Source organism: Salmo trutta, chromosome 24 (genome assembly GCF_901001165.1).
Source record: "Salmo trutta chromosome 24, fSalTru1.1, whole genome shotgun sequence".
Classification (NCBI taxonomy): domain Eukaryota; kingdom Metazoa; phylum Chordata; class Actinopteri; order Salmoniformes; family Salmonidae; genus Salmo; species Salmo trutta.
Window position 1 is genome coordinate 5,109,273 of NC_042980.1, and position 25,641 is coordinate 5,134,913.

General features: G+C 42.2%; 1 protein-coding gene across 2 annotated transcripts in view; it reads left to right on the top strand.

Moving 5' to 3' along the window:
* Window positions 1-25,641, top strand: part of dnah7 (dynein, axonemal, heavy chain 7) — a 247,939-nt gene that overhangs the window by 80,641 nt on the left and 141,657 nt on the right. For both annotated transcript variants that reach the window (XM_029710817.1, XM_029710818.1), the window contains exons 31-36: window positions 6,842-6,991; window positions 8,616-8,798; window positions 11,556-11,732; window positions 16,304-16,435; window positions 17,663-17,884; window positions 22,043-22,240. In XM_029710817.1, the coding sequence (XP_029566677.1) occupies window positions 6,842-6,991; window positions 8,616-8,798; window positions 11,556-11,732; window positions 16,304-16,435; window positions 17,663-17,884; window positions 22,043-22,240 (1,062 nt within the window). The remainder of the gene's footprint in view (window positions 1-6,841; window positions 6,992-8,615; window positions 8,799-11,555; window positions 11,733-16,303; window positions 16,436-17,662; window positions 17,885-22,042; window positions 22,241-25,641) is intronic.

Consider the following 25,641-nt stretch of genomic DNA (forward strand, 5'->3'; position numbering starts at 1 on the left):
CGACGCATTTCGTGACAAAAAAAATCTAAATATTCCATTACCGTACTTCGAAGCATGTCAACCGCTGTTTAAAATCTATTTTTATGCCATTTTTCTCGTAAAAAAGCGATAATATTTCGACCGGGAAATCATTTTTTATTACAAAGAGAGTGAAAGTAAAAGCATGCTATCCCCTCATGCACGAGCCTCAGTCTGATGGCCCTCTGATAGAGCACTTGCCAAACGCGCTAGTGTGTTTCAGCCTGGGCCTGGAATTACGTCATTCAGCTTTTTCCCGGGTTTTGAGAGCCTATGGGAGCCGTAGGAAGTGTCACGTCATGCCAGAGATCCCCTGTTTTTGTTAGAGATGATCAAGGAGGGCAAGAAATGGTCAGACAGGCCACTTCCTGTAAGGAATCTTCTCAGGTTTTGGCCTGCCAAATGAGTTATGTTATACTCACAGACACCATTCAAACAGTTTTAGAAACTTTAGGGTGTTTTCTATTTCAAGCCAATAATTATATGCATATTCTAGTTACTGGGCAGGAGTAGTAACCAGATTAAATCGGGTACGTTTTTTATCCGGCCGTGCAAATACTGTCCCCTAGCCCCAACAGGTTAAAGGGAGTGCTCCTAATCTCAGCTTGTTACCTGTATAAAAGACACCTGTCCACAGAAGCAATCAATCAATCAGATTCCAAACTCTCCACCATGGCCAAGACCAAAGAGCTCTCCAAGGATGTCAGGGACAAGATTGTAGACCTACACAAGGCTGGAATGGGCTACAAGACCATCGCCAAGCAGCTTGGTAAGAAGGTGACAACATTTGGTTTGATTATTTGCAAATGGAAGAAACACAAAATAACTGTCAATATCCCTCGGCCTGGGGCTCCATGCAAGATCTCACCTCGTGGAGTTGCAATGATCATGAGAACGGTGAGGAATCAGCCCAGAACTACACGGGAGGATCTTGTCAATGATCTCGTGGCAGCTGGGACCATAGTCACCAAGAAAACAATTGGTAACACACTACGCCGTGAAGGACTGAAATCCTGCTGCGCCTGCAAGGTCCCCCTGCTCAAGAATACATATACATGCCCGTCTGAAGTTTGCCAATGAACATCTGAATGACTCAGAGGACAACTGGTGAAAGTGTTGTGGTCAGATGAGACCAAAATGGAGCTCTTTGGCATCAACTCAACTCACCGTGTTTGGAGGAGGAGGAACGCTGCCTATGACCCCAAGAACACCATCCCCACCGTCAAACATGGAGGTGGAAACATTATGCTTTGGGGGTGTTTTTCTGCTAAGGGGACAGGACAACTTCACCTTATCATTTGACGGGGCCATGTACTGTCAAATCTTGGGTGAGAACCTCCTTCCCTCAGCCAGGGCATTGAAAATGGGTCATGATGGGTATTCCAGTTTGACAATGACCCAAAACCACGGCCAAGGCAACAAAGGAGTGACTCAAGAAGAAGCACATTACGGTCCTGAAGTGGCCTAGCCAGTCTCCAGACCTTAATCCCATAGAAAATCTGTGGAGGGAGCTGAAGTTTTGAGTTGCCAAACATCAGCCTCGAAACCTTAATGACTTGGAGAAGATCTGCAAAGAGGAGTGGAACAAAATCCCTCCTGAGATGTGTGCAAACCTGGTGGCCAACTACAAGAAACGTCTGACCTCTGTGATTGCCAACAAGGGTTTTGTCAGCAAGTACTAAGTCATGTTTTGCAGAGAGGTCAAATACTTATTTCCCTCATTAAAATACAAATCAATTTATACAATTTTTGACATGCGTTTTTCTGGATTTTTTTGTTGTTATTCTGTCTCTCACTGTTCAAATGAACCTACTATTAAAATATAGACTGACCATTTCTTTGTAAGTGGGCAAATGTACAAAATCAGCAGGGGATCAAATACTTTTCCCCCCCACTGTATCTGTCACTCCCCTTGGTTCTTTCCTCAGGTGATTTTGTACCTGTTTTCATGTCGGTGCATTGTTTGTGTTACGTGTTTATTGTTTCATTTATTTATTAAAACACTCACTCCCTAAACTTGCTTCCCGACTCTGAGCGCACACGTTACAGCGTCTGGCACCTACTACCATACCGCGTACAAAGACTTAAATATTTTGTCTTGCCCATTCACCCTTTGAATTGTGCACACATACACAATCCATGTCTCAGTTGTCTCAAGGCTTACAAATCCTTCTTTAACCTGTCTCCTTCCCTTCATCTTCAGTGAATGAAGTGGATTTAACAAGTGAATCAATAAGGGATCATAACTTTCATCTGGATTCACCTGGTCAGTCTACGTCATGGAAATAATGTTTTGTACGGTCAGTGTATCTAAATGTAGAGAGATGAACAGTGTGGATGCAGTGTGGTGCAGTTATTTTGTGTACAGTTCAGAGATGGCTTGATGTGGTGTGCAACATAAGGTGCATAGTCCTTTAGTCTCTATGGTCCAGATGGCTGGTTGGTGAGGGCCACAGCACGTGGAAAGAAACTGTTCAGTTGCCGGGTGGTTTTGGTCATGATTGACCTGAACCATTCTGCCATAGGATCATTTTTGAAAGAGGGGGTGACCGGGTGGGAGTAGTTTGCAATGATCTTTGATAGGTGGCAGCTTCTCTGCAGACCAGACAATGTGTTGCAGTCTGCCCTTGGAGCAGGCAGATCAAATCAATTTTTTTTATATAGCCCTTCATACATCAGCTGATATCTCAAAGTGCTGTACAGAAACCCAGCCTAAAACCCTAAACAGCAAGCAATGCATGTGAAAGAAGCACGCTGGCTAGGAAAAACTCCCTAGGAAAAACTCCCTAGAAAGGCAAAAACCTAGGAAGAAACCTAGAGAGGAACCAGGCTATGAGGGGTGGCCAGTCCTCTTCTGGCTGTGCCTGGTGGATATTATAACAGAACATGGTCAAGATGTTAAAATGTTCATAAATGACCAGCATGGTCAAATAATAATAATCATAGTAGTTGTCGAGGGTGCAACAAGCACGTCCGGTGAACAGGTCAGGGTTCCATAGCTGCAGGCAGAACAGTTGAAACTGGAGCAGCAGCACGGCTAGGTGGACTGGGGACAGCAAGGAGTCATCATGCCAGGTAGTCCTGAGGCATGGTCCTAGGGCTCAGGTCCTCCGAGAGAAAGAAAGAAAGAAAGAGAGAATTAGAGAGAGCATATTTAAATTCACACAGGACACCGGATAAGACAAGAGAAATACTCCAGATGTAACAGACTGACCCTAGCCCCCCGACACATAAACTACTGCAGCATAAATACTGGAGGCTGAGACAGGAGGGATCAGAAGACACTGTGGCCCCATCCGATGATACCCCCGGACAGGGCCAAACAGGCAGGATATAACCCCACCCACTTTGCCAAAGCACAGCCCCCACACCACTAGAGGGATGTCTACAACCACCAACTTACCGTCCTAAGACAAGGCCGAGTATAGCCCACAAAGATCTCCGCCATGGCACAACCCAAGGGGGGGGCGCCAACCCAGACAGGAAGACCAGATGCAGACCCAAACCATAGAGTGCTGGATGATGTGAGGAAAGGACTCAATGATTGATTCTTTAAAGGGGGCGGCAGGTAGCCTAGTGGTTAGAGCGTTGAACTAGTAACTGAAAGGTTGCAAGATCGAATTCCTGAGCTGACAAGGTAAAAAAATCTGTTGTTCTGCCCCTGAACAAGGCAGTTAACCCACTGTTCCTAGGCCATCATTGAAAATAAGAATGTGTTCTTAACGGACTTGCTTAGTTAAATAAAGGTAAAAAAAGATCAGGATTGACTGGGAGATTTTCAGTTTCTCAGCTGAGTTTAGTACATCTGCTAGTGTGCCTTCTTGGTGACCACTGTGATGTTGTCCTCCCACTTGAGGTTGTGGGAGATGATAGTCCCCAGGAATTTGAATGATTCAGCCATGCTAACAGCTGAGCCATCAATCTCGAAGGGGATAGATGGTGGTGGCGTTTTCTAAAGTCAACCACCGTCTCCACTTTTTTGTCTGTGCTAGGTTCCAGGTTCTTGTGACTGCACCTGGTGATTGAGCGGCCTTTGTGAGTCAAATCTGCAGTAAAACTTGTTAGTTTATTCGGCATTGATAGGAAACTCTGTCACCACCGATAAGCCCACTATTATTGAGAATTTCAAGAAGCATTTTTCTATGGCTGGCCATGCTTTCCACCTAACTACCCCCACTGCATTCAACAGCACTGCACCCCCCACAGCTACTCGCCCAAGCCTCCCCCATTTCTCCTTCTCCCAAATCCATTCAGCTGATGTTCTGAAAGAGCTGCAAAATCTGGACCCCTACAAATCAGCTGGGCTTGACAATCTGGACCCTTTCTTTCTAAAATTATCTGCCGAAATTATTGCAACCCCTATTACTAGCCTGTTCAGCCTCTCTTTCGTGTCGTCTGAGATTCCCATAGATTGGAAAGCAGCTGCTGTCATCCCCCTCTTCAAATGAGGTGACACTCTTGACCCAAATTGCTACAGACCTATATCCATCCTACCCTGCCTTTCTAAGGTCTTCGAAAGCCAAGTCAACAAACAGATTACCGACCATCTCGAATCCCACCGCACCCTCTCCGCTATGCAATCTGGTTTCAGAGCTGGTCATGGGTGCACCTCAGCCACGTTCAAGGTCCTAAACGACATCGTAACCGCCATCGATAAGAAACAATACTGTGCTGCCGTATTCATTGACCTGGCCAAAGCTTTTGACTCTGTTAATCACCACATCCTCATCGGCAGACTCAGTAGCCTTGGTTTCTCAAACGATTGCGTCGCCTGGTTCACCAACTACTTCTCTGATAGAGTTCAGTGTGTCAAATCGGAGGGCCTACTGTCCGGACCTCTGGCAGTCTCTATGGGGGTACCACAGGGTTCAATTCTTGGGCCAACTCTTTTCTCTGTATACATCAATGATGTCACTCTTGCTGCCCGCCTGTCCAGCATCACTTCTCTGGACGGTTCTAACTTAGAATTTGTGGACAACTACAAATACCTAGGTGTCTGGTTAGACTGTAAACTCTCCTTCCAGACTCACATCAATCATCTCCAATCCAAAGTTAAATCTAGAATTGGCTTCCTATTTCGCAAGAAAGCATCCTTCACTCATGCTGCCAAACATACCCTCGTAAAACTGACCATCCTACCAATCCTCGACTTCGGCGATGTCATTTACAAAATAGCCTCCAATACCCTACTCAACAAGCTGGATGCAGTCTATCACAGTGCCATCCGTTTTGTCACCAAAGCCCCATATACTACCCACCACTGCGACCTGTACGCTCTCGTTGGCTGGCCTTCGCTTCATAATCGTCGCCAAACACATTGGATCCAGGTCATCTACAAGACCCTGCTAGGTAAAGTCCCCCCTTATCTCCGCTCACCTGTCACCATAGCAGCACCCACCTGTAGAACGCGCTCCAGCAGGTATATCTCTCTGGTCACCCCTAAAGCCAACTCCTCCTTTAGTCGTCTCTCCTTCCAGTTCTCTGCTGCCAATGACTGGAACGAACTACAAAAATCTCTGAAACTGGAAACACTTATCTCCCTCACTAGCTTTAAGCACCAGCTATCAGAGCAGCTCCCAGATCACTGCACCTGTACATAGCCCATCTATAATTTAGGCCAAACTACTACCTCTTCCCCTACTGTATTTATTTATTTTATTTTGCTCCTTTGCACCATATTATTTATATTTTAACTTTGAACTTTCTTCAAACTACAAATCTACCATTCTAGTGTTTTACTTGCTATACTTTATTTACTTTGCCACCATGGCCTTTTTTTGCCTTTACCTCCCTTTCTCACATCATTTGCTCACATTGTATATAGTCTTATTTTTTTCTACTGCGTCATTGATTGTATGTTGTTTTACTCCATGTGTAACGCTGTGTTTTTGTATGTTGTCGAACTGCTTTGCTTTATCTTGGCCAGGTCGCAATTGTAAATGAGAACATGTTCTCAACTTGCCTACCTGGTTAAATAAAGGTGAAATAAAAAAAATAAAAAAAATTGAGGGGTTGTCTGCCGTCGGGGACTCGTGAGATTTTGGTTTGTAGTTAATTTGTTTTAGTCCTTTCCAGACAGACGAACAGTTTTGCTGGAGAACTACTGCTCTAGCCTGACTTTGTGCTGCTATTTGGCTGCCTTAATTTCTGAGTGTAACTTTCTCTTGGCCACTCTATAGAGGTTCCTGGTCTTGCTCCTCTGGTCCTCTTCTTTGGCAGAACTTTGTCTAGTTAGTACATCCTTTCAATATAGTTGGTCCACTTCTGCACTGTTTACTAGACATCACTGTTTCCCAGACAAGCATAACACAGCAGTTAGGTGTTTACATGCCTGAGAGGCCTTCTAGCTTTCCCTGGGAGGAGACAGAATGGCAAATGATGGAATGGCGAATGATGTCACATTTATCATCGTCCCCGGCAACGCTAGATGGCCCGTCATGTCCATCCTCCTCTCATTTCCGCAAGCTTCCGCTTCCTTTTTAACACCGTCTGACAGCTCCACTCAGAAATGCCACTCGCTGGGGTTTTGGCTCTCCTCCTTTGTTTGGAGAAGCTTTTTATCATGGAGACATTGATCTCGGAGGCGATTTATGCCTTGGCAGAGGAAGTGTGGTCAAATGAGGTGCTAGCCTAATCTACATTGTGTTCTAGCTGTCTTGCTTGTTTGTTTTTTTTCTGGTGCTTTCAGATGGGCTTGGATCTGTTATCTATTATAAGTAACTGGTTTCTATTGTCCAGAGATAATGTTGCTAATCAGCTAATTTTGTGTGTGTGTGTGTGTGTGTCTGTGTCTGTGTCTCTGTGTGTGGTCTATGTACTGTAGGGTTTAATGGATGAAAACCGGGTCCAAATCACGGTTATAAATCCCAAGTCCATCACCATGGGCCAGCTGTACGGTCAGTTTGACCCGGTCTCTCACGAGTGGTCGGACGGCATCCTGGCGGTCAGCTACAGGGCCTTCGCCTGCTCTCAGGTAAAATGGTCATCCACGGTCAACTCCAAAAACTGGAGAAAGTGGCACTCCGACAGAAACCGCAATGACCAAACTCTAATTATAAACTGTGTGGTTTGAGCCCTGAATTCTGATTGGCTGAAAGCCATGGTATATCAGACCGTATACCACGGGTATGACAAAATATTTCATTTTACTGCTCTAATTACGTTGGTAACCAGTTTATAATAGCAATAAGGCTACTCTGGGGTTGGTGATATGTGTCCGATATACCACGGCTAAGGGCTGTGTCCAGGCACTCCGCATTGTGTTGTGCTTAAGAACAGCCCTTAGCCGTGGTATATTGGCCATATACCACACCTCCTCGGGCCTTATTGTTTAATTATATGGCTCTTCTGCCATGTACTGTTTCCATGGAAACAGGGATTTTAGAGACAATCTGTGGATTATAACCTTTTAAAATGAGATTAAGATGTTCACAGAGATCAATAACTCAAGGGAATTAACTTGGTGTCACTGCTGTGGGTCAAATGCTGTGAGACCTTTGTCTAGGAGGCTGTTAGAAATGACAGAATGACAGTAAAATATCTTCATTTCCCTATTAAACTAACCCGCTGTTATTTCTCAGTCAACAATTGTAATTGACAGAAACAACGGGTAGCTTTGACACCTTTTCATCATACTTCTCTTCAGGAGCTTGTTGTTTTTTCCCAAAATATTTCACTTATCAACATGAGGTATTGAAGTACATAGGTATTTTCAATATGTTTTGACAGCTTATGTATTAAAGCAATAAAGTCCGTACCACCGAACGACGCCTGGCTTCACTAGGCTAGAAGACTTTATTTCCTGCTTGTTATTTAACACACTAAATCCAGTAAATTCCAGTTTTGTTGGCACTTTAATTTGAAATCATTAGCTTTGACACAGGAAGCATCTGCATACTTTATGTGATTCTCTCCCCCCCTGGTTCAGGGAGATATTTTCAAGTAATGTTTTCTGTCAGATGATTACATTATGCTTTCTCGAGCACCAGATGGCCCAAGCTGATCGCATCTCGAGTTGTTTATATTATAACAAATCAATTTAACCAGAACTCCTGCCAGCTTTCTCATTGGAGAATTGATTCTTGATGTCGACCTCCATTATGCATGTGTAGGTGTTAATTTACATCAGTTCTGGAATGCTACATTTGTATATGAGGCCTGTTATGACCTTCAAAGTTGGACTTCAGGTGATTAGTGTCAGGGAAAGTATGAATATGTGCATATGATTATTGGTTAATCCATATGGGCCATCTTTAAATCAACTTTGATTTACCTAAGAATTTCTTAAAATGTACTTTTAATCTTTTCAGAAACTTGTGAGCTCCACTAATACCTCCCCAATCCCTCAAAAAACGTTGAGCACTGCAGGATCTCCCTTTGCTCTAGTTTTCCTTTTACATTAGCTATTTTACTGAAACTGGCATGACCATAACCTGTGGTGACAGCAAAGATTGAGAGAGTGGGAGGCTTCACTTGTTAGCACCCACACAGCCACGTAATCGTCTGGGTGTACATGGGTCCACTTTGTGCTACTTGAAAACTGATAGTTAGTGATAATTAGAAAGTACCACACAGCACACACCTCTTTCCATCCTTAGAGTCCGGACAGGAAGTGGCTGATCTTTGACGGGCCGGTGGATGCTGTGTGGATCGAGAACATGAACACGGTGCTGGACGACAATAAAAAGCTGTGCCTGATGAGCGGAGAGATCATTCAGATGTCCCCGCAGATGAGCCTCATATTCGAGCCCATGGACCTGGAGGTGGCCTCCCCGGCCACGGTGAGACTGGGAGTTGTAGTTCTATTGAGGCAATTTGTAGTTCTCAAATACATACAGCACTGATAATGGTGGGAGAAGAAGTTCTGTAAGGGCTAATTGAAGTATTATCAGCAAGAAATATCATTATCTTTGTCACATCTTGATGCATAACTCATGGCCTCATTCAATCCCGACTATTATAGATCACACATATTTTAACCAACTTTAAGTCACTAGCAATTATGTATTTATTATCTGCACTGTGTTATGTCAGGAAACATCAGGGGGATTTCATAAGATTTAATGGCCCAAAAAAAACAAGCATCAGGTAAACATTCTCTCTGATGTCTCAGAGAAAGAAGTCAGATATGCAGTTGCATAACTGGGGCAGACTTCTTGTACAGTATTGTGTAACGGCATCAGCCTCCACACTGTCACAATGCGGGTCACTAAAGGGAGAGACCAATCCTCTTAGTGCACAATTACAGTCACATTTACAGACAAATTGACACCAGAAGTACCAATGGCACTCTATGTATGTCTCACAGCGTTTGTGCATGTTGGTAATTATATAATACAGTCCACTTGGATCTTCTGTGAACACATTAAGTATGACAAGGACTGTTTCATTGATGCAGTAGTCCTGTGCACAAAGTTCATCATATGTAGTGTCCAGAGTTTTTTCTGACCACATAACCAGACTAAGAAAAACTTGGGGCCCTTATAAATGTAGGGCTACAACTGTATAAATAACGTATCTTAATTTGATCATCCTGTTGCAGGAATTTTCATGCACTGCAGGAAATGCAAACTTGTGTATTCAAGGTTTAAAAAGGCTTCTAAAGTTTATATTTTCCACTTTAAAATGTCAGACTTGATTTGCCCTAATGAAAAATGTATCAACTCCTTAACCTTTTTTCTATGAATTATAATCCACATAATAATTTTTTTCTGGTAAAGTCATGTTGTGGTCAGGAATAACTCCTTTCTGTGTTGCATATGATTTGGGCCCAGAGTTCCTGGGTAGCACTACAGTACCTTCAGAACGTATTCACCCCCCCTTGACTTTTTCAGCCTGAATTTTCACTGGCCTACACACAATATCCCATAATGTTAAAATGGAATCATGTTTTTTATTTTTTTAATAGAAATTAATAAAAAATGTAAAGCTGAAATTTCTTGAGTCAATAAGTATTCAACCCCTTTGTTATGGCAAGCCTAAATAAGTTCAGGAGTAAAAATGTGATTTACAAGTCACATAAGTTGCATGGACTCAATTTGTATGCAATAGTGTTTATAATGATTTTGGAATGGCTACCTCATTTCAACTTGAGGCCAATGGTGACTTTAAAACAGCTACATAGTTTAATGGTTGTAATATGAGAACTGAGGATGGATCAACAACATTGTAGTTACTCCATAATACTAACCTAAGCGACAGTGAATAGTAGAAAGCATGTACAGAATACAAATATTCAAAACATGCATCCTGTTTGCAATAAGGCACAAAAGTAAAACTGCTAAATATTGGGCAAAGAAATTAACTTTATGTCCTGAATACAAAGCACTATGTTTGGGGGCAATCCAACACAACACATCACTGAGTACCACTCTTCATATTTTCAAGCATGGTGGTGGCCACATTATGTTATGGGTGTGCTTGTCATCGGCAAGGAATTTTATCGTAAAGGAAATGGAATAGAGCTAAGCACAGGCAGAATCCTAGAGGAAAACCTTGTTCAGTCTGATTTCCAACAGACTGGGAGACAAATTCACCTTTTAGCAGGACAATAACCTAAAACAGGCCAAATATACAGTGGAGTTGCTTACCAAGACAACATTGAATGTTCCTGAGTGGTCGAGTTACATTTTTGACTTACATCGACTTGAAAATCTATGGCAAGACATTTTTAAGTCTGTCTAGCAATGATCAACAACCAACTTGAAGCTTGAATTATTTGTAAAAGAATAATGTGCATACGTTGCACACTTCAGGTGTGCAAAGCTCTTGGAAGACTTACCCAGAAAGACTCACAGCTGTAATAGCTGCCAAAGGTGATTCTAACATGTATTCACTCAGTGGTGTGAATACTTTTGTATTTCAAAAATGTCTAAAAACATGGTTTTACTTTGTCATTATGGGGTATTGTGTGTAGATGGGTAAAACATACACACAGTATATTTAATCCATTTTGAATTCAGGCTGTAACCCAACAAAACATGGAACAAGTCAAGGGGTATGAATACTTTAATGGCACTGGACAACTTTGATAGCTTTCTACTACTTGAATTGATTTTAATAAAAGCAATGTTTCTTGCCCATGAGGAAGCTATTTATCAGAGTTATTGACCTCACAATAAGCCAGATTCGAGTAACTTACATTGTGGTGCTGAAACTTGAAGCAGCAGCCGCGGCACAATCAATCGGAAATAGTTTCAACCTTCATTTTAATTTGACTATATACTGACAACAAGAGGGCTTTGTGTTGGAGTATATTTCTTCCTATTTAATAAATAAGAGGTAGGCCTACCTGTTTGACAGACCAAACTAGGCTATAGGCTGCTATCCATAGATTTGATGGCCAATTCCTCCACCCACCATGCACTAAATCAGATCTGATTAATATAAAGTGATCTATAACGGCGCTTCGGTCCGCAATGTTCTTTGCTAGAAACAAGCTGTAAGGATACCTTTTGGTTCATTTCTATGACATTCAGTGGCTGAGCTACAACCTTCTATAGCCGACAAGACAAACGTGTTTGTGTTGTGTGTAACAGGTGTCTCGCTGTGGCATGATCTACATGGAGCCTCACATGCTGGGCTGGCGGCCCCTCATGTTGTCCTGGCTTAACACACTGCCAACCACAGTCAACGCCATGCACAAGGACCTCATCACTGGTCTCTTTGACCGGATGCTGCCGGCCTGCCTCCAGCTGATACGCAAGGCCACCCAGGTACAATACATAGAATGACTAGATTGGACATTCCCATAGATATATTTATATTAACATCATGCACACCATGTTATCCAAAGGTTTCTCAAGTCCAGTCCTCCAGGACTACTTTCTCTTCTGGTTTCATTAAATTTAGTGACTAGTGTATTTACAGTTGTATATGTTTTTTGACCTGGCAATCATTGGAGTTGTATAGTGAACTCAGAATAGACTAGAATATATGGATATCAGAACAGTGGTTACTCACCTCGAACTGGACAAAGATTTTTTCTTTAATGAGTCAGACGCAAAGGATATAATGCTGCTCCCAGACAAGTCCCAAATCCCCTTCATACGCATGAAGAAAATAAGGCAATGCACGGGGCAGAGATCAAGGTGACTTGTGAGAATTCATCGGTGAGTGTGGAACCCGCCTCTACCATCCATTCTATTAACCAATGTGCAATCACTGGAGAATAAACTGATGAGCTCCGTTCGAGACTATACTACCAACGGGACATAAAAAACCCAAATATCTTATGTTTCACCAAGTCGTGGCTGAACGACGACACGGATAATACACAGTTGGCTGAGTTTCCCGTGCATCGGCAAGACAGAACAGCTACGTCTGGTAAGACGAGGGGTGGGGGTCTGTATTTTTGTCAATAACAGCTGGTGCGCAATGTCTAATATTGAGGTAGTCAAGGTTTTTCGTAGCTGTCTATTTACCACAAACCGACGCTGGCACTAAGACCGCACTCAATGAGCTGTATAAGGCCATAAGCAAACAATAAAATGATCATCCAGAAGCGGCACTCCTAGCGTCTGGGGACTTTAATGCAGGCAAACTTAAATCCGTTTTACCTAATTTCTACCAGAATGTCACATGTGCATCCAGAGTGAAAAACACAAGTAAAAACTACCAGTGACTCGCTCAATACGGAAGTGGTCAGAAGACGTGGATGCTACGCTACAGGACTGTTTTGCTATCACAGACTGGAATATGTTCCGGAATCATCCAATGGCATTGAGCAGTGTACCACCTCAGTCACCGGCTTCGTCAATAAGTGCATTGACGATGTCGTCCCTACTGTGACCTTAACGTACATATCCCAACCAGAAGCCATGGATTACAGGCAACATCTGCACCGAGTTTAAGGCTGGAGCTGCCGCTTTCAAGGAGTGGTATACAAAGCTCATCACTAAGCTCAGGACGCTGGGACTAAACACCTACCTCTGCAACTGGATCATGGACTTCCTGACGGGCCGCCCCCAGGTGGTAAGGGTAGACAACACATCTGCTACGCTGATCCTCAACATGGGGGCCCCTCAAGGGTGCGTGTTTAGTCCCTCCTGTACTCCCTGTTCACCCACGACTGTGTGGCCAAGCACGACTCCAAAACAATCATTAAGTTTGCTGTCGACACAGTGTTAGCCCTGATCACCGACAACGATGAGACAGCCTATAGGGAGGAGGTTAGAGACCTGGCAGTGTGGTAAGAGACCTGGTAACCTCTCCCTCAATGTGAGCAAGACAAAGGAGATGATCGTGGACTACAGGAAAAGGAGGGCCGAACAGGCTGGGACTAATGTGGAGTTGGTTGAGAGTTTCAAGTTCCTTGGTGTCCACATCACCAACATACTGTCATGATCCAAACACACCAACAAAGTTGTGAAGAAGGCTCGACAACACCTTTTCCCCCTCTGGAGACTAAAAAGATTTGACATGGGTCCCCAGATCCACAAAAAGTTCTACAGTTGCACCATTGAGAGCATCCTGACCGCCTGGTATTGCAACTGCTCGGCATCCGACCGTACGGTGCTACAGAGGGTAGTGCGTACAGCCCAGTACATCACTGGGGCCAAGCTTGGGGGTAGCAGAGAGAACAGTCTGACTATATACTAGGCGGTGTCAGAAGAAGGCCCAAAAAATTATCAAAGCCTCCAGGTCATAGACTGTTCTCTCTGCTACTGCGCGGCAAGCAGTACCGGAGCGCCAAGTATAGGTCCAAAAGGCTCCCTAACAGCTTCTACCCCCAAGCCATAAGACTGCTGAACAATTAATTAAATGGCCACCTAGACTACTTGCATTCTGCTACTCACTGTTTATTATATATGCATAGTCACCTTACCCCTACCTAGTGTACAAATTACCCCATCTAACCTGTAGCCCTGCCCATTGACCCCCTGTGTGTGTGTGTGTATTTAAATAAATAATTCAGTTTTAAGAAGAGTTTACTAAATATATAAAAAATATATATATATATTTAGTAAACTCTTCTTAAAACTGAATTTCATGGTAACCTGTTGTATTCGGTGCATGTGACAAATACGATTTGAATAGAATTACAGTGGCAAGAAAAAGTATGTGAACCCTTTGCAATTGAAATCATTGGTCAATTCCTTTGACAATATATAAAACTAGTCACCATGCAGTGTTTGTCATTATACCCTGATGAAGACAGCTTGCTTGTCGAAACGTTGGTTATTAAATTATTGCATCTGAGCTCCTAGAGTGTGCGGCTCTCCTTTAATTTTAGGTGTTTTACGCTGCTAGCCAGCACCTCGCCTAAATAGGTGTGCGTTTCTTTCGCCTCTAGATTAACCCTTTGGAATGACCTTGATTTCTGCATAAATTGGTCATCAAATTTGATCTGATCTTCATCTAAGTCACAAACAGTTTAAGCACACTATAACACACACATTATTGTATTTTTCTTGTCTGTTGAATACATCATTTAAACATTCACTGTGTAGGTTGGAAAAGTATGTGAACCACTAGGCTAATGACTTCTCCAAAAGCTAATTGGAGTCAGCTAACCTGGAGTCCAATCAATGAGATTGGAGATGTTGGTTGGAGCTGCCTTGCCTTATAAAAAACACTCACAAAAATTTGAGTTTGCTATTCACAAGAAGCGTTGCCTGATGTGAACCATGCCTCAAACAAAATAGATCTCAGTTGACCTAAGATTAAGAATTGTTGACTTGCATAAAGCTGGAAAGGGTTACAAAAATATCTCTAAAAGCATTGATGTTCATCAGTCCACAGTAAGACAAATTGTCTATAAATGGAGAAAGTTTAGCGCTGTTGCTACTCCCTAGGAGTGGCCGTCCTGCAAAGATGACTGCAAGGGCATAGCGCAGAATGCTCAATGAGGTTAAGAAGAATCCTAAAGTGTCAGCTAAAGACTTACAGAAATCTCCTGAAATGCTAACATCTCTGTTGACGAGTCTATGGTACGTAAAACACTAAACAAGAATGGTGTTCATGGGAGGACACCACAGAAGAAGCCACTGCTGTCCAAAAAAGACATTGCTGCATGTCTGAAGTTTGCAAAAGTGCAGCTGGATGTTCCACAGCGCTACTGGAAAAATATTCTGTGGACAGATGAAACTACAGTTGAGTTGTTTGGAAGGAACACACAACACTTTGTGTGGAGAGAAAAAAAAGGCACAGCACACCAACATCAAAACCCCATCCCAACTGTAAAGTATGGTGGAGGGAGCATCATGGTTTGGGGCTGCTTTGCTGCCTCAGGGCTAGGACAGCTTGCTGTCGTCGACGGAAAAATGAATTCCCAAGTTTATCAAGACATTTTGCAGGAGAATGTTAGGCTATCTGTCCGCCATTTGAAGCTCAACAGAAGTTGGGTGATGCAACAGAACAATGACCCAAAACACAGAATGGCTTCAACAGAAGAAAATACGCCTTCTGGAGTGGCCCAGTCAGAGTCCTGACCTCAACCCGAATGAGATGCTGTGGCATGACCTCAAGAGAGCAGTTCACACCAGGCATCCCTATCAAGGTGAGACCCAAATGCAGGGACAGGAGGCAGATGGTTGGAGTCTTAAAATGTTTATTAATCCAAGGGGTAGGCAATAGAATGGTCGTGGACAGGCAAAAAGGTCAAAACCAGATCAGAGTCCAGGAGGTGCAGACAGGCTCGTGGTCAAGGCAGGCAGAATGGTACAACGTCCAGAAACAGGTAAGGGTCAAAACCAGGAAGACTAGAAAAAGGAGAATTTAAAATGCAGGAGAACGGGAAAAACGCTGGTTGACTTGGAAACATACACGATGAACTAGCACAGAGAGACAGGAAACACCGAGATAGATACACTGGGGAAAACAAGCGACACCTGGAGGGGGTGGAGACAATAACGAGGGCAGGTGAAACTGATCAGGGTGTGACAATCCCAAGAATATTGCCGATTTGAAACAGTTTTGTAAAGAGGAATGGTCCAAAATTCCTCCTGACTATTGTGCAGGTCTGATCCGCAACTACATAAAACATTTGGTTGAGGTTATTGCTGCCAAAGGAGGGTCAAACAGTTATTAAATCCAAGGGTTCACATACTTTTTACACCCTGCACTGTGAATGTTTACACAGCGTGTTCAATAAAGACATGAAAACATATAATTGTTTGTGTGTTATTAGCTTAAGCAGACTGTGTTTGTATATTGTTGTGACCTAGATGAAGATCAGATCAAATTGTATGATGAATTTATGCAGAAATCCAGATATTTTGAAAGGGTTCACATACTTTTTCTTGCCGCTGTATATTGTATCTCAATGGTTGTGTACCTGTTCCAGGAGCTCTCCCCGACATCAGACACAAACCTGGTGAACTCGCTGATGAACTTGATGGATTGCATGATGGATGAGTACAGCGAGGAGGTCAAGATGAAGGGCATGAATGAGAGGGACATCTGCTCCTGGCTAGAGGTGAGGGGTGGGAGAGGCCCTGTGGCGAGGGTCGTGTTCATTAGGGCATGGAATGGAAAACATTTTAAACGCTCTGCTATGGAAACTGAACATGAATGTTTCTTATTGGACAAGTATGAGGAGTTCCTGTTTTATTCTGTTCCGTGCCTAATAAACGCTACCCAGATGAAGCACTGTGTCACACACACCGTGCACAATGTAACCGTAACATTTTAAGTAGACAATTTAATAGTTGACAATGTTGACTCAATTAATATGTACTTCATTCTAAATTCTAAATGAGTTTGAAACCACTAAAGAATGTTTACTTTAAATTCAGAGAGTTGTTGGACATGATTCAGAGGGATAACCCTCTTTTAATGTATCCCTGATTTGAAATCTACTTGTTTGGTAAAATAAATGTAAAAGCTAAAAAGTACCACCTCCACTGAGACCCAAAATGTTTTAGTAGATGAGCCAGCTCCTATAGATTTTTTCTGTGCTGAATGAATCAGCAGTGGTATTATCACAGATAGAACATTAAAATGCAAATCAATTTATAACATTTTTGATTTTTTTGTTATTCTGTCTCTCACTGTTCAAAAAAACCTACCATTAAAATTATAGACTGATCATTTCATTGTCAGTGGGCAAACGTACAAAATCAGCAGGGGATCAAATACTTTTTTCCCTCACTGTAGTTATAAAACATCTTTGGTATTATTCTTCCTGTGGCATACTATACTGATGATATCCTCCGCCTGCTTTTCACTTTTTTTCATATCAGACATCCTACACAGCATTGTCATTATTAGCAAAGAAAGGTTTACTGAGGCCTAGGCCTATACTATGGAGCTGCTTGCTAATCAAGACATAAATATTATTTACACAAATCACTTTTTGGTTAAATAAATTAAGAAATAAAAATGAATATTGTAAAGAATTATATTCTGTAGTCAGGGTTATTCAACTCTTACCCTACTAGGTCCGGAGCCTGCTGGTTTTCTGTTCTACCTTATTGCGCTTCACTGAGTTTGTGGCAATCTCTTGGAACTGCTACAGAAAGGATATCTCTATATTGATTTATGCTCCCTGCTTACGTGACATTGTCAGCCATGCTCAAGTGATAAAAATAAAAATTGGTGTAATGGAATCCTTCCTGCATTCCATTTGTGTTTTATCACCTGAGAAATCTTCATTGTGAGCATTTTGTGAGATTCTGACTATCTTTCTATCTTGGCACCACAGGGCATCTTCATCTTCTGCCTGGTGTGGTCAGTGGGTGCCAGCTGTACGGAGTCCGGACGGGTGAAGTTTGACAGCCTGGTTCGAGAGATGATGGAGGGTGCCTTGAGCGAAGAGACACGGGCACGCCATGGCATCCTAGAGCATGTGGAGTCTCCTGCCAAGCAGCTGACTGTGCCTCTGCCCACAGAGGGCACACTCTACGAGTATCGCTTCATTAAAGAGGTGAGATTGGTCAGGACCAGGTAAGGCCTACAGTAAGCTCCACAGAGTGAGTCTCACGTTTATGTTGATTATATTGAAGAGCCAACTGTGAGTTTGACTATAAATAAGACTCAATAGCGCAATGAAGCCAAATTAAGTCGGTTAAGACGGCGTCTCATGGAGACATAATATGCGCAGTTTGAGCTTCTCCAGGAAGTGACTCAAGTTAACTCAAGTTGAAGGCCGACCGCGTACTACAGGTTGCCATTAGCAATTAAATGATCCTAATAACCTTTTCTGTGTGTGATTTTAAAATAATTAAGGACATATATCTGGTGTATTAGAATCAATTATTGGTACCATGATTGTCTTCGATGTTTGTATTTTATTTACACAAAGATTGACCACAAAGATTTATATTTTTCTATTCACTATAATGGGGATCCTGTTTTCTGCTAACAATGCCTTCAGTACTGTAGTGTCTTAGCTCTTATTACTTATTTATGTAATAAGAAAGACTCCCAATACAAGGAATTGAGCTGGAGCTTTACATTTACTAAAGACGAGTTAGTACCAGAATAACATAGAACAACACTGCACATGACCAAGGGTTCTCCATTCTTAAAGGGGAAATCAGTAATTAACAGAACATAACAAGTACAGTGGTCGTCCTTGAACTTCCATGGTTTCAATTAGAGGTCGACCGATTAATCGGAATGGCCGATTAATTACTGCCGATTTCAAGTTTTCATAACAATCGGTAATCGGTATTTTTGGCCACCGATTTGCCTATTTATTTTATTTAACTAGGCAATTCAGATTAAGAACACATTCTTATTTTCAATGACGGTCTAGGAACGGGGGTTAACTGCCTTGTTCAGGGGGGATTCGTTTTTGCAACCTTCTGGTTACTAGTCCAACACTCTAACCACCTGCCTTACATTGCACTCCACGAGGAGCCTGCATGGCAGGCTGACTACCTGTTACGCGAGGGCTGCAAGAAGCCAAGGTAAGTTGCTAGCTAGCATTAAACTTATCTTATAAAAAACGATCAATCTTAACATAATCACTAGTTAACTACACATGGTTGATGATATTACTAGTTTATCTAACGTGTCCTGCGTTGCATATAATCGATGCGGTGCCTGTTAATTTCTCATCGAATCACAGCCTACTTCGACAAACGGGTGATGATTTAACAAACGCATTTGCGAAAAAAGCACTGTTGTTGCACCAATGTACCTAACCATAAACATCAATGCCTTTCTTTAAAATCAATACGCAAGTATATATTTTTTAACCTGCATATTTAGTTAATATTGCCTGCTAACATGAAATTGTGTCACTGCTCTTGCGTTCATTGCCTGGCTCCTTACAAACTAATTTGCCAGAATTTTATGTAATTATGACATACCATTGAAGGTTGTGTAATGTAACAGGAATATTTAGACTTAGGGATGCCACCCGTTAGATAAAATACGTACCGGTTCCGTATTTCACTGAAAGAAAAAACGTTTTGTTTTCGAGATGATAGTTTCCGGATTCGACCATATTAATGACCTAAGGCTCGTATTTCTGTGTGTTTATTATATTATAATTAAGTCTATGATTTGATAGAGCAGTCTGACTGAGCGGTGGTAGGCACCAGCAGGCTCGTAAGCATTCATTCAAACAGCACTTTCGTGCGTTTTGCCAGCAGCTCTTCGCAATGCATTGCGCTGTTTATGACTTCAAGCCTGTCAACTCCCAAGATTAGGCTGGTGTAACCGATGTGAAATGGCTAGCTAGTTAGCGGGTGCGCGCTAAGAGCGTTTCAAACGTCACTCGCTCTGAGACTTGGAGTAGTTGTTCCCCTTGCTCTACATGGGTAACGCTGCTTCGAGGGTGGCTGTTGTCGATGTGTTCCTGGTTCGAGCCCAGGTAGGAGCGAGGAGAGGGACGGAAGCTATACTGTTACACTGGCAATACTAAAGTGCCTATAAGAACATCCAATAGTCAAAGGTATATGAAATACAAATCGTATAGAGAGAAATAGTCCTATAATTCCTATAATAACTACAACCTAAAACTTCTTACCTGGGAATATTGAAGACTCATGTTAAAAGGAACCACCAGCTTTCATATGTTCCCATGTTCTGAGCAAGGCACTTAAACGTTAGCTTTCTTACATGGCACATATTGCACTTTTACTTTGTTCTCCAACACTTTGTTTTTGCATTATTTAAACCAAATTGAGCATGTTTCATTATTTATTTGAGGCTACATTGATTTTATTGATGTATTATATTAAGTTACAAAAAGTGTTCATTCATTATTGTTGTAATTGTCATTATTACAAATAAATAAACAAATTGGCCGATTAACTTCTATGGGCTACGTGGGACGCTAGCGTGAAATATCAGTGAAATATCAGGGCGGCAAATTCAAAAACAACAAAATGTCATAATTCAACTTTCTCAAACATACAACTATTTTACACCATTTTAAAGATACACTTCTCCTTGATGTAACCACATTGTCCGATTTTCAAAAAGGCTTTACAGCGAAAGCAAAACATTAGATTATGTTAGAGTACATAGACCAAAATAATCACACAGCCATTTTCCAAGCAAGGACATGTGTCAATAAAACCCAAAACACAGCTAAATGAAGCACTAACCCTTTACGATCTTCATCAGATGACACTCCTAGGACATTATGTTACACAATACATGTATGTTTTGTTCGATAAAGTTCATATTTATATCCAAAAACAGCATTTTACATTGGCGCGTGATGTTCAGAAAATGTATTCCCACCAAAACGTCCGGTGAATGTGCACATCAATTTACAAGAATACTCATCATAAACGTTGACAAAATATATAACAATTATTTAAAGAGTTATAGATGGACTACTCCTGGATGCAACCGCTGTGTCAGATTTTAAAATAGCTTTACGGAGAAAGCACATTTTTCAATATTCTGAGTACATAGCTCAGCCATCACGGTGAGCTATTAAGACACCCGCCAAGTTCGGGGCAACCTAAACTCAGAATTAGTATTAGAAATATTCTCTTACCTTTGCTGATCTTCGTCAGAATGCACTCCCAGGACTGCTTGTTCCACAAATGTGGTTTTTGTTTGAAATATTCCATATTTATGTACAAATACCTCCGTTTTGTTCGTGCGTACAGATCACTTATCCAAAGGGATAATGCGCGAGCGCTTAACCAGAGACGAAAAGTCAAAATGTTCCATTATCGTACTTAGAAGCATGTCAAATGCTGTTTAAAATCAATCTTTATGGTATTTTTTACGTAAAATTGCGATAATATTCCAACCGGACAACAGCATATTCATTCAAGAAGAAAAAGAAGGAACGGTGCGCCCGTGTGATATCCAATCCCTTTGTTGCCAGGCAGACCACTCAGTAACTGAGCTCCTATTATCTGCCCAGTGACAGGAGAATGCTCAAACCACTTTCTGAAGGCCAATGGAAGCCTTAGGAAGTGCAATGTCCCCCACAGACACTGTAGTTTCGATAGAGAATCAAAAGAAGAACTACAATTCTCAGACTTTCCACTTCCTGCTTGGATTTTTCTCAGGTTTTTGCCTGTCATATGAGTTCTGTTATACTCACAGACACCATTCAAACAGTTTTAGAAACTTCAGAGTGTTTTCTATCTAAATCTACTAATAATATGCATATTCTAGTTTCTGGGCCAGAGTAGTAACCTGTTTAAATTGGGTACATTTTTCATCCGGCCGTGAAAATACTGCCCCCTAGCCCAGACAGGTTAATCGGTATTGGCTTTTTTTGGTCCTCCAATATTCGGTATCGGCGTTGAAAAATCATAATCGGGCGACCTCTAGTTTCAATGAGAGGGGCAGTCATTCTCTGGTTTGTACGGTAGCCCTAAGGTGCAAAGTAGCACCTTATCTGCAGGGGTCAACTGTAAGTCTTAAGGAGTGAGTACTGTACCCAGTAATAAAATACTGTGCCACTTGACAACATCCATTTGCTATATCACTATCACAGTAAGGCAACTTCCATTGAGCTTAATTGAATTGTGTTTCCAGTGAGTGGATATCGAGTTGCTCTCAGACATGAAATGAGTAAGCGGTCACTATAAGGCCTAAATAAATGAACAGTTTGAGGTAATTTCTTTTTTTTTATAAAATATGTATTCTTCTACAGGGCCCAGGGAGGTGGGAGTTGTGGACCGACGAGTTGAAGATGGCACCCCTTATCCCCAAGGATGTGCATTTCAATGAGATCATTGTTCCCACGGAGAACACAGTGCGCTACACAGCTCTGATGGAGCTGCTTATCACCCACCAGAAGCCCACCATCTTCATCGGCCCCACAGGCACTGGCAAAAGTGTCTACATCATTGTGAGTGGCCTCTTATCTTAGTCAACCGATCAGAACATTATTTATCAATTATCTCAATCAGCCACTCAGCTGTGTCTCATTTTACACCAATTATTTCAATCAACCAATCAGTGTCTGATTTTACACCAGTCTCAACAATGGGTTTCAATAATGGCCTTGGAAGTTCTTACTTGGCTTGGTTTTAATGTTCTTTGTAAAAGCCTTGTCCATCCTTCCATTGATCCTCCAGTCCAGCTAATCGATCGATCAGATTTTCTGTACTGATTTTCTGACCCTATATTTCTCTATGTGCATTTAAGTGATGAGCCTGTAATAATTGCCTCAATGTTTGAGGTCACTTGCCTTAAACACATTACCTTCACAGTATATAAGCACTCTTACTCTACCACCAGCGGCATAATCAAACATATTGAATCAACCAGACACCACTGAAAGTGGAAGGTAGAAGATAGCCTCCCCTTAGGCAACCCTAGCAGCCCCAGAGCACCTTAGGTACATCACCTGTCTGCCTGGTCTTCCTGTAGAAACATTAGCTTATAGATCAGACACCAGCTACTCTAATACTGCTCACTGGGGCTTCCTCTCCCCATCTAGCCCAGCTGTGCTCTGTCCGACAGAGCAGAACCGACTGCCCGTAACCATGCCTGGCAGAGCAGGGCGTCTCCGGCGTGCCAGGGGTGATAAACGAGCACCCGGCCTGGGCTCGACAGTGGGCACGCCATGCCGACAGATACATTGTACGTGCTGCCGCCACTGCCAAGCTCTCCCTCCAGAGCGCTAGACGTAACAGACAGACGCAAGCTGCGCTTCCTATTTTCGGCTCTGAGGAGGAGAGAGGTGTGACAGCGCAGGCCTCCCGATCCATCATGTTAACAGCCCCCATCCATTCTCTAGCTCGTTACACACCACCGTTCTACAAATGCTGCACTGGAATTATTATATAACATTTTTCTCTGGGGGGGACTGTGTAGGGGGTCTTGGATGGTTGAGGGGCAGCTCTTGGGGAACTGTGTGGGGGGAGGGGGGGGGATCTTGGAGGGCTGGTGGCCTGGCGGTTGAGAGCTTGGGCCGGTTGCTGATGGGTCGCTGGTTCGGGTCCCCGTTTTTGACCTTGTGGGAGATCTGTCGACGTGCCCTTGAGCAGGGCTTTGACCATCGTTGCTTCTGTGGGTCGCTCTGGATGGGAGTCTGTTAGATGACTGAATGTGATGTAGATGTTGAGCGGCTTTACTGCAAGTAAGTTGTATGTTTTAAAAATATATGCATTTCATTCTTGTTTCCTGACCGATTCTGCATTGGGGGGGTTCCACTAAGCATAAGACGTTTTAGTCGCGCAGTTTTACATCTGTGTGACACATGGATTTCCTAAACTCCGTTTTAGACTAAACTGAGTTCATGAGCAAAATTATCCTATTTACACTTTGTAGTCTATTTTGACACTAGCATAACTGTTTCTGACTAATATCGATGCAGCATAGACCGTTTTCAAAGGGATGCATTGCTTTTTAAAGGCAGTCGCTCATTAAGCATCAAATATGACGTTTCAATAATGTTTATGAATGAATCGTGAATAATGATGAGTGAGAAAGTTAGTCGCACAAATATCATACCCCTCCAAAAATGCTAACGTCACCTGTTATTGTAATGGTGAGAGTTTAGCATGTCTTGGGGGTATGATATTTGTGCGTCTGTAACTTTCTCACTCATCATTATTAACTATTCATTCAGGATTATTCATAATCTTGGAAGCATCCACATTCATCTAGAAGTGTTAAGAGACATATTATATTCTTATTTACAATACAAGTTACTCCAAAATGACACTACATTATTTAACATAAATTTATATTGGGCACAAAATAATCTGAAATACAACCAAAACAAACAGCAAATGCATCTAATAAATTTGTGGAGTCACAACCTTGATGTAGTCATTGCGTGTTATGAATATTGGACCAAATACTTAACTTTTTTTACTACTTTAATGCACATATAAGTACATTTTTCCTAAAATGGGGGGGGGGGACTATGTACAAAAAGTGCTGCAATATCTAAACAGTTCACCGGATATGGATAAAGTACCCCAAAATTTGTCACGACTTCCACCGAAGTCGGCTCCTCTCCTTGTTCGGGCGGCATTCGGCGGTCGACGTCACCGTCCTTCTAGCCATCGCTGCTCCACTGTTCATTGTTCCATTTGTTTTGTCTTGTTTCCCCGCACACCTGGTTTACATTCCCTAATCACACTACATGTATATTCCCTCTGTTCCCCCCATGTCTTTGTGTGGAATTGTTCTTTGTTACGTGTTTTTGTGTGATTGCGCCAGACTGGTTTTCCCAGTTACCGTGTTGACCCGTTTGTATGTTTAAATTGTTAAACATTTTTGCATCTTTGTGACTTTGTTGCGCTTTCCACTTTTGCATTTGGCTGGAGGTTTGTCTGACGCAGTTGCGTCTGTCGGTTGTTTGCTTCTGCCTAATAAAGTGTGCGCCTGATCACAACTCTCTGCTCTCCTGCACCTGACTTCTACACCAGTAGCGCACAACCTGACAAAATTAAAGCTGACAGTCAGAACTTTAACCTCATGGTCATGGTATTATTTCCAATACAAAATGCTTGAGTACAGAGCCAAAAGAACAACAGAAAAATGTGTCACTTCTGCATGCCAATTCAGAACTTGAATGTTCAATTATTTTAGAAAATAATTCACCCTATGTTTTCTTCAGTGAATACTGAGAAAGTGCTTACTGTAGTAGGTGCAAGAAAAAGCTCTCATTGTAAAGACATCATTTTAAAAAATCCAATTCCTTGTCATACGCGTCGATGAAAGGGGACCAAAACACAGCGGGTAAAGTGCTCATCTTCTTTTATTATTTAATAAAGTGAACACTTAAACAAAAAGAACAAACCGACAATCAACAGTTCCGTAAGGCACACAAGCTATACAGAAAACAACCCCCCACAAACCCAAAGGAAAAAACAGGCTGCCTAAGTATGGCTTCCAATCAGAGACAACGAAAAACACATGCCTCTGACTGGAAACCATACTCGGCCAAACATGGAAAAAGAAACATAGAAATGGAAAACTAGAACCAAAAAAACCCAAAACACACAAAACAAACACCCCCCTGCCACGCCCTGACCATACTACAATGACAAATGACCCCTTTACTGGTCAGGACGTGGCATTCCTAGAACATTACAAGAGGTACTCAAAATACCAGCTAGAGACGAGCAAATCAGAAGAGTGTTGCGTAATAAGCGTTCATATTTTCCAGTTAAGATTCATAATATCCTAAATCTTCTGTGATCATACAATCAAAATAATAGTGATAAGTCAACTCACAATGTATGACTAGGCTATTTGATTACATTACCTCAAACTCAAATTTAGAGACTG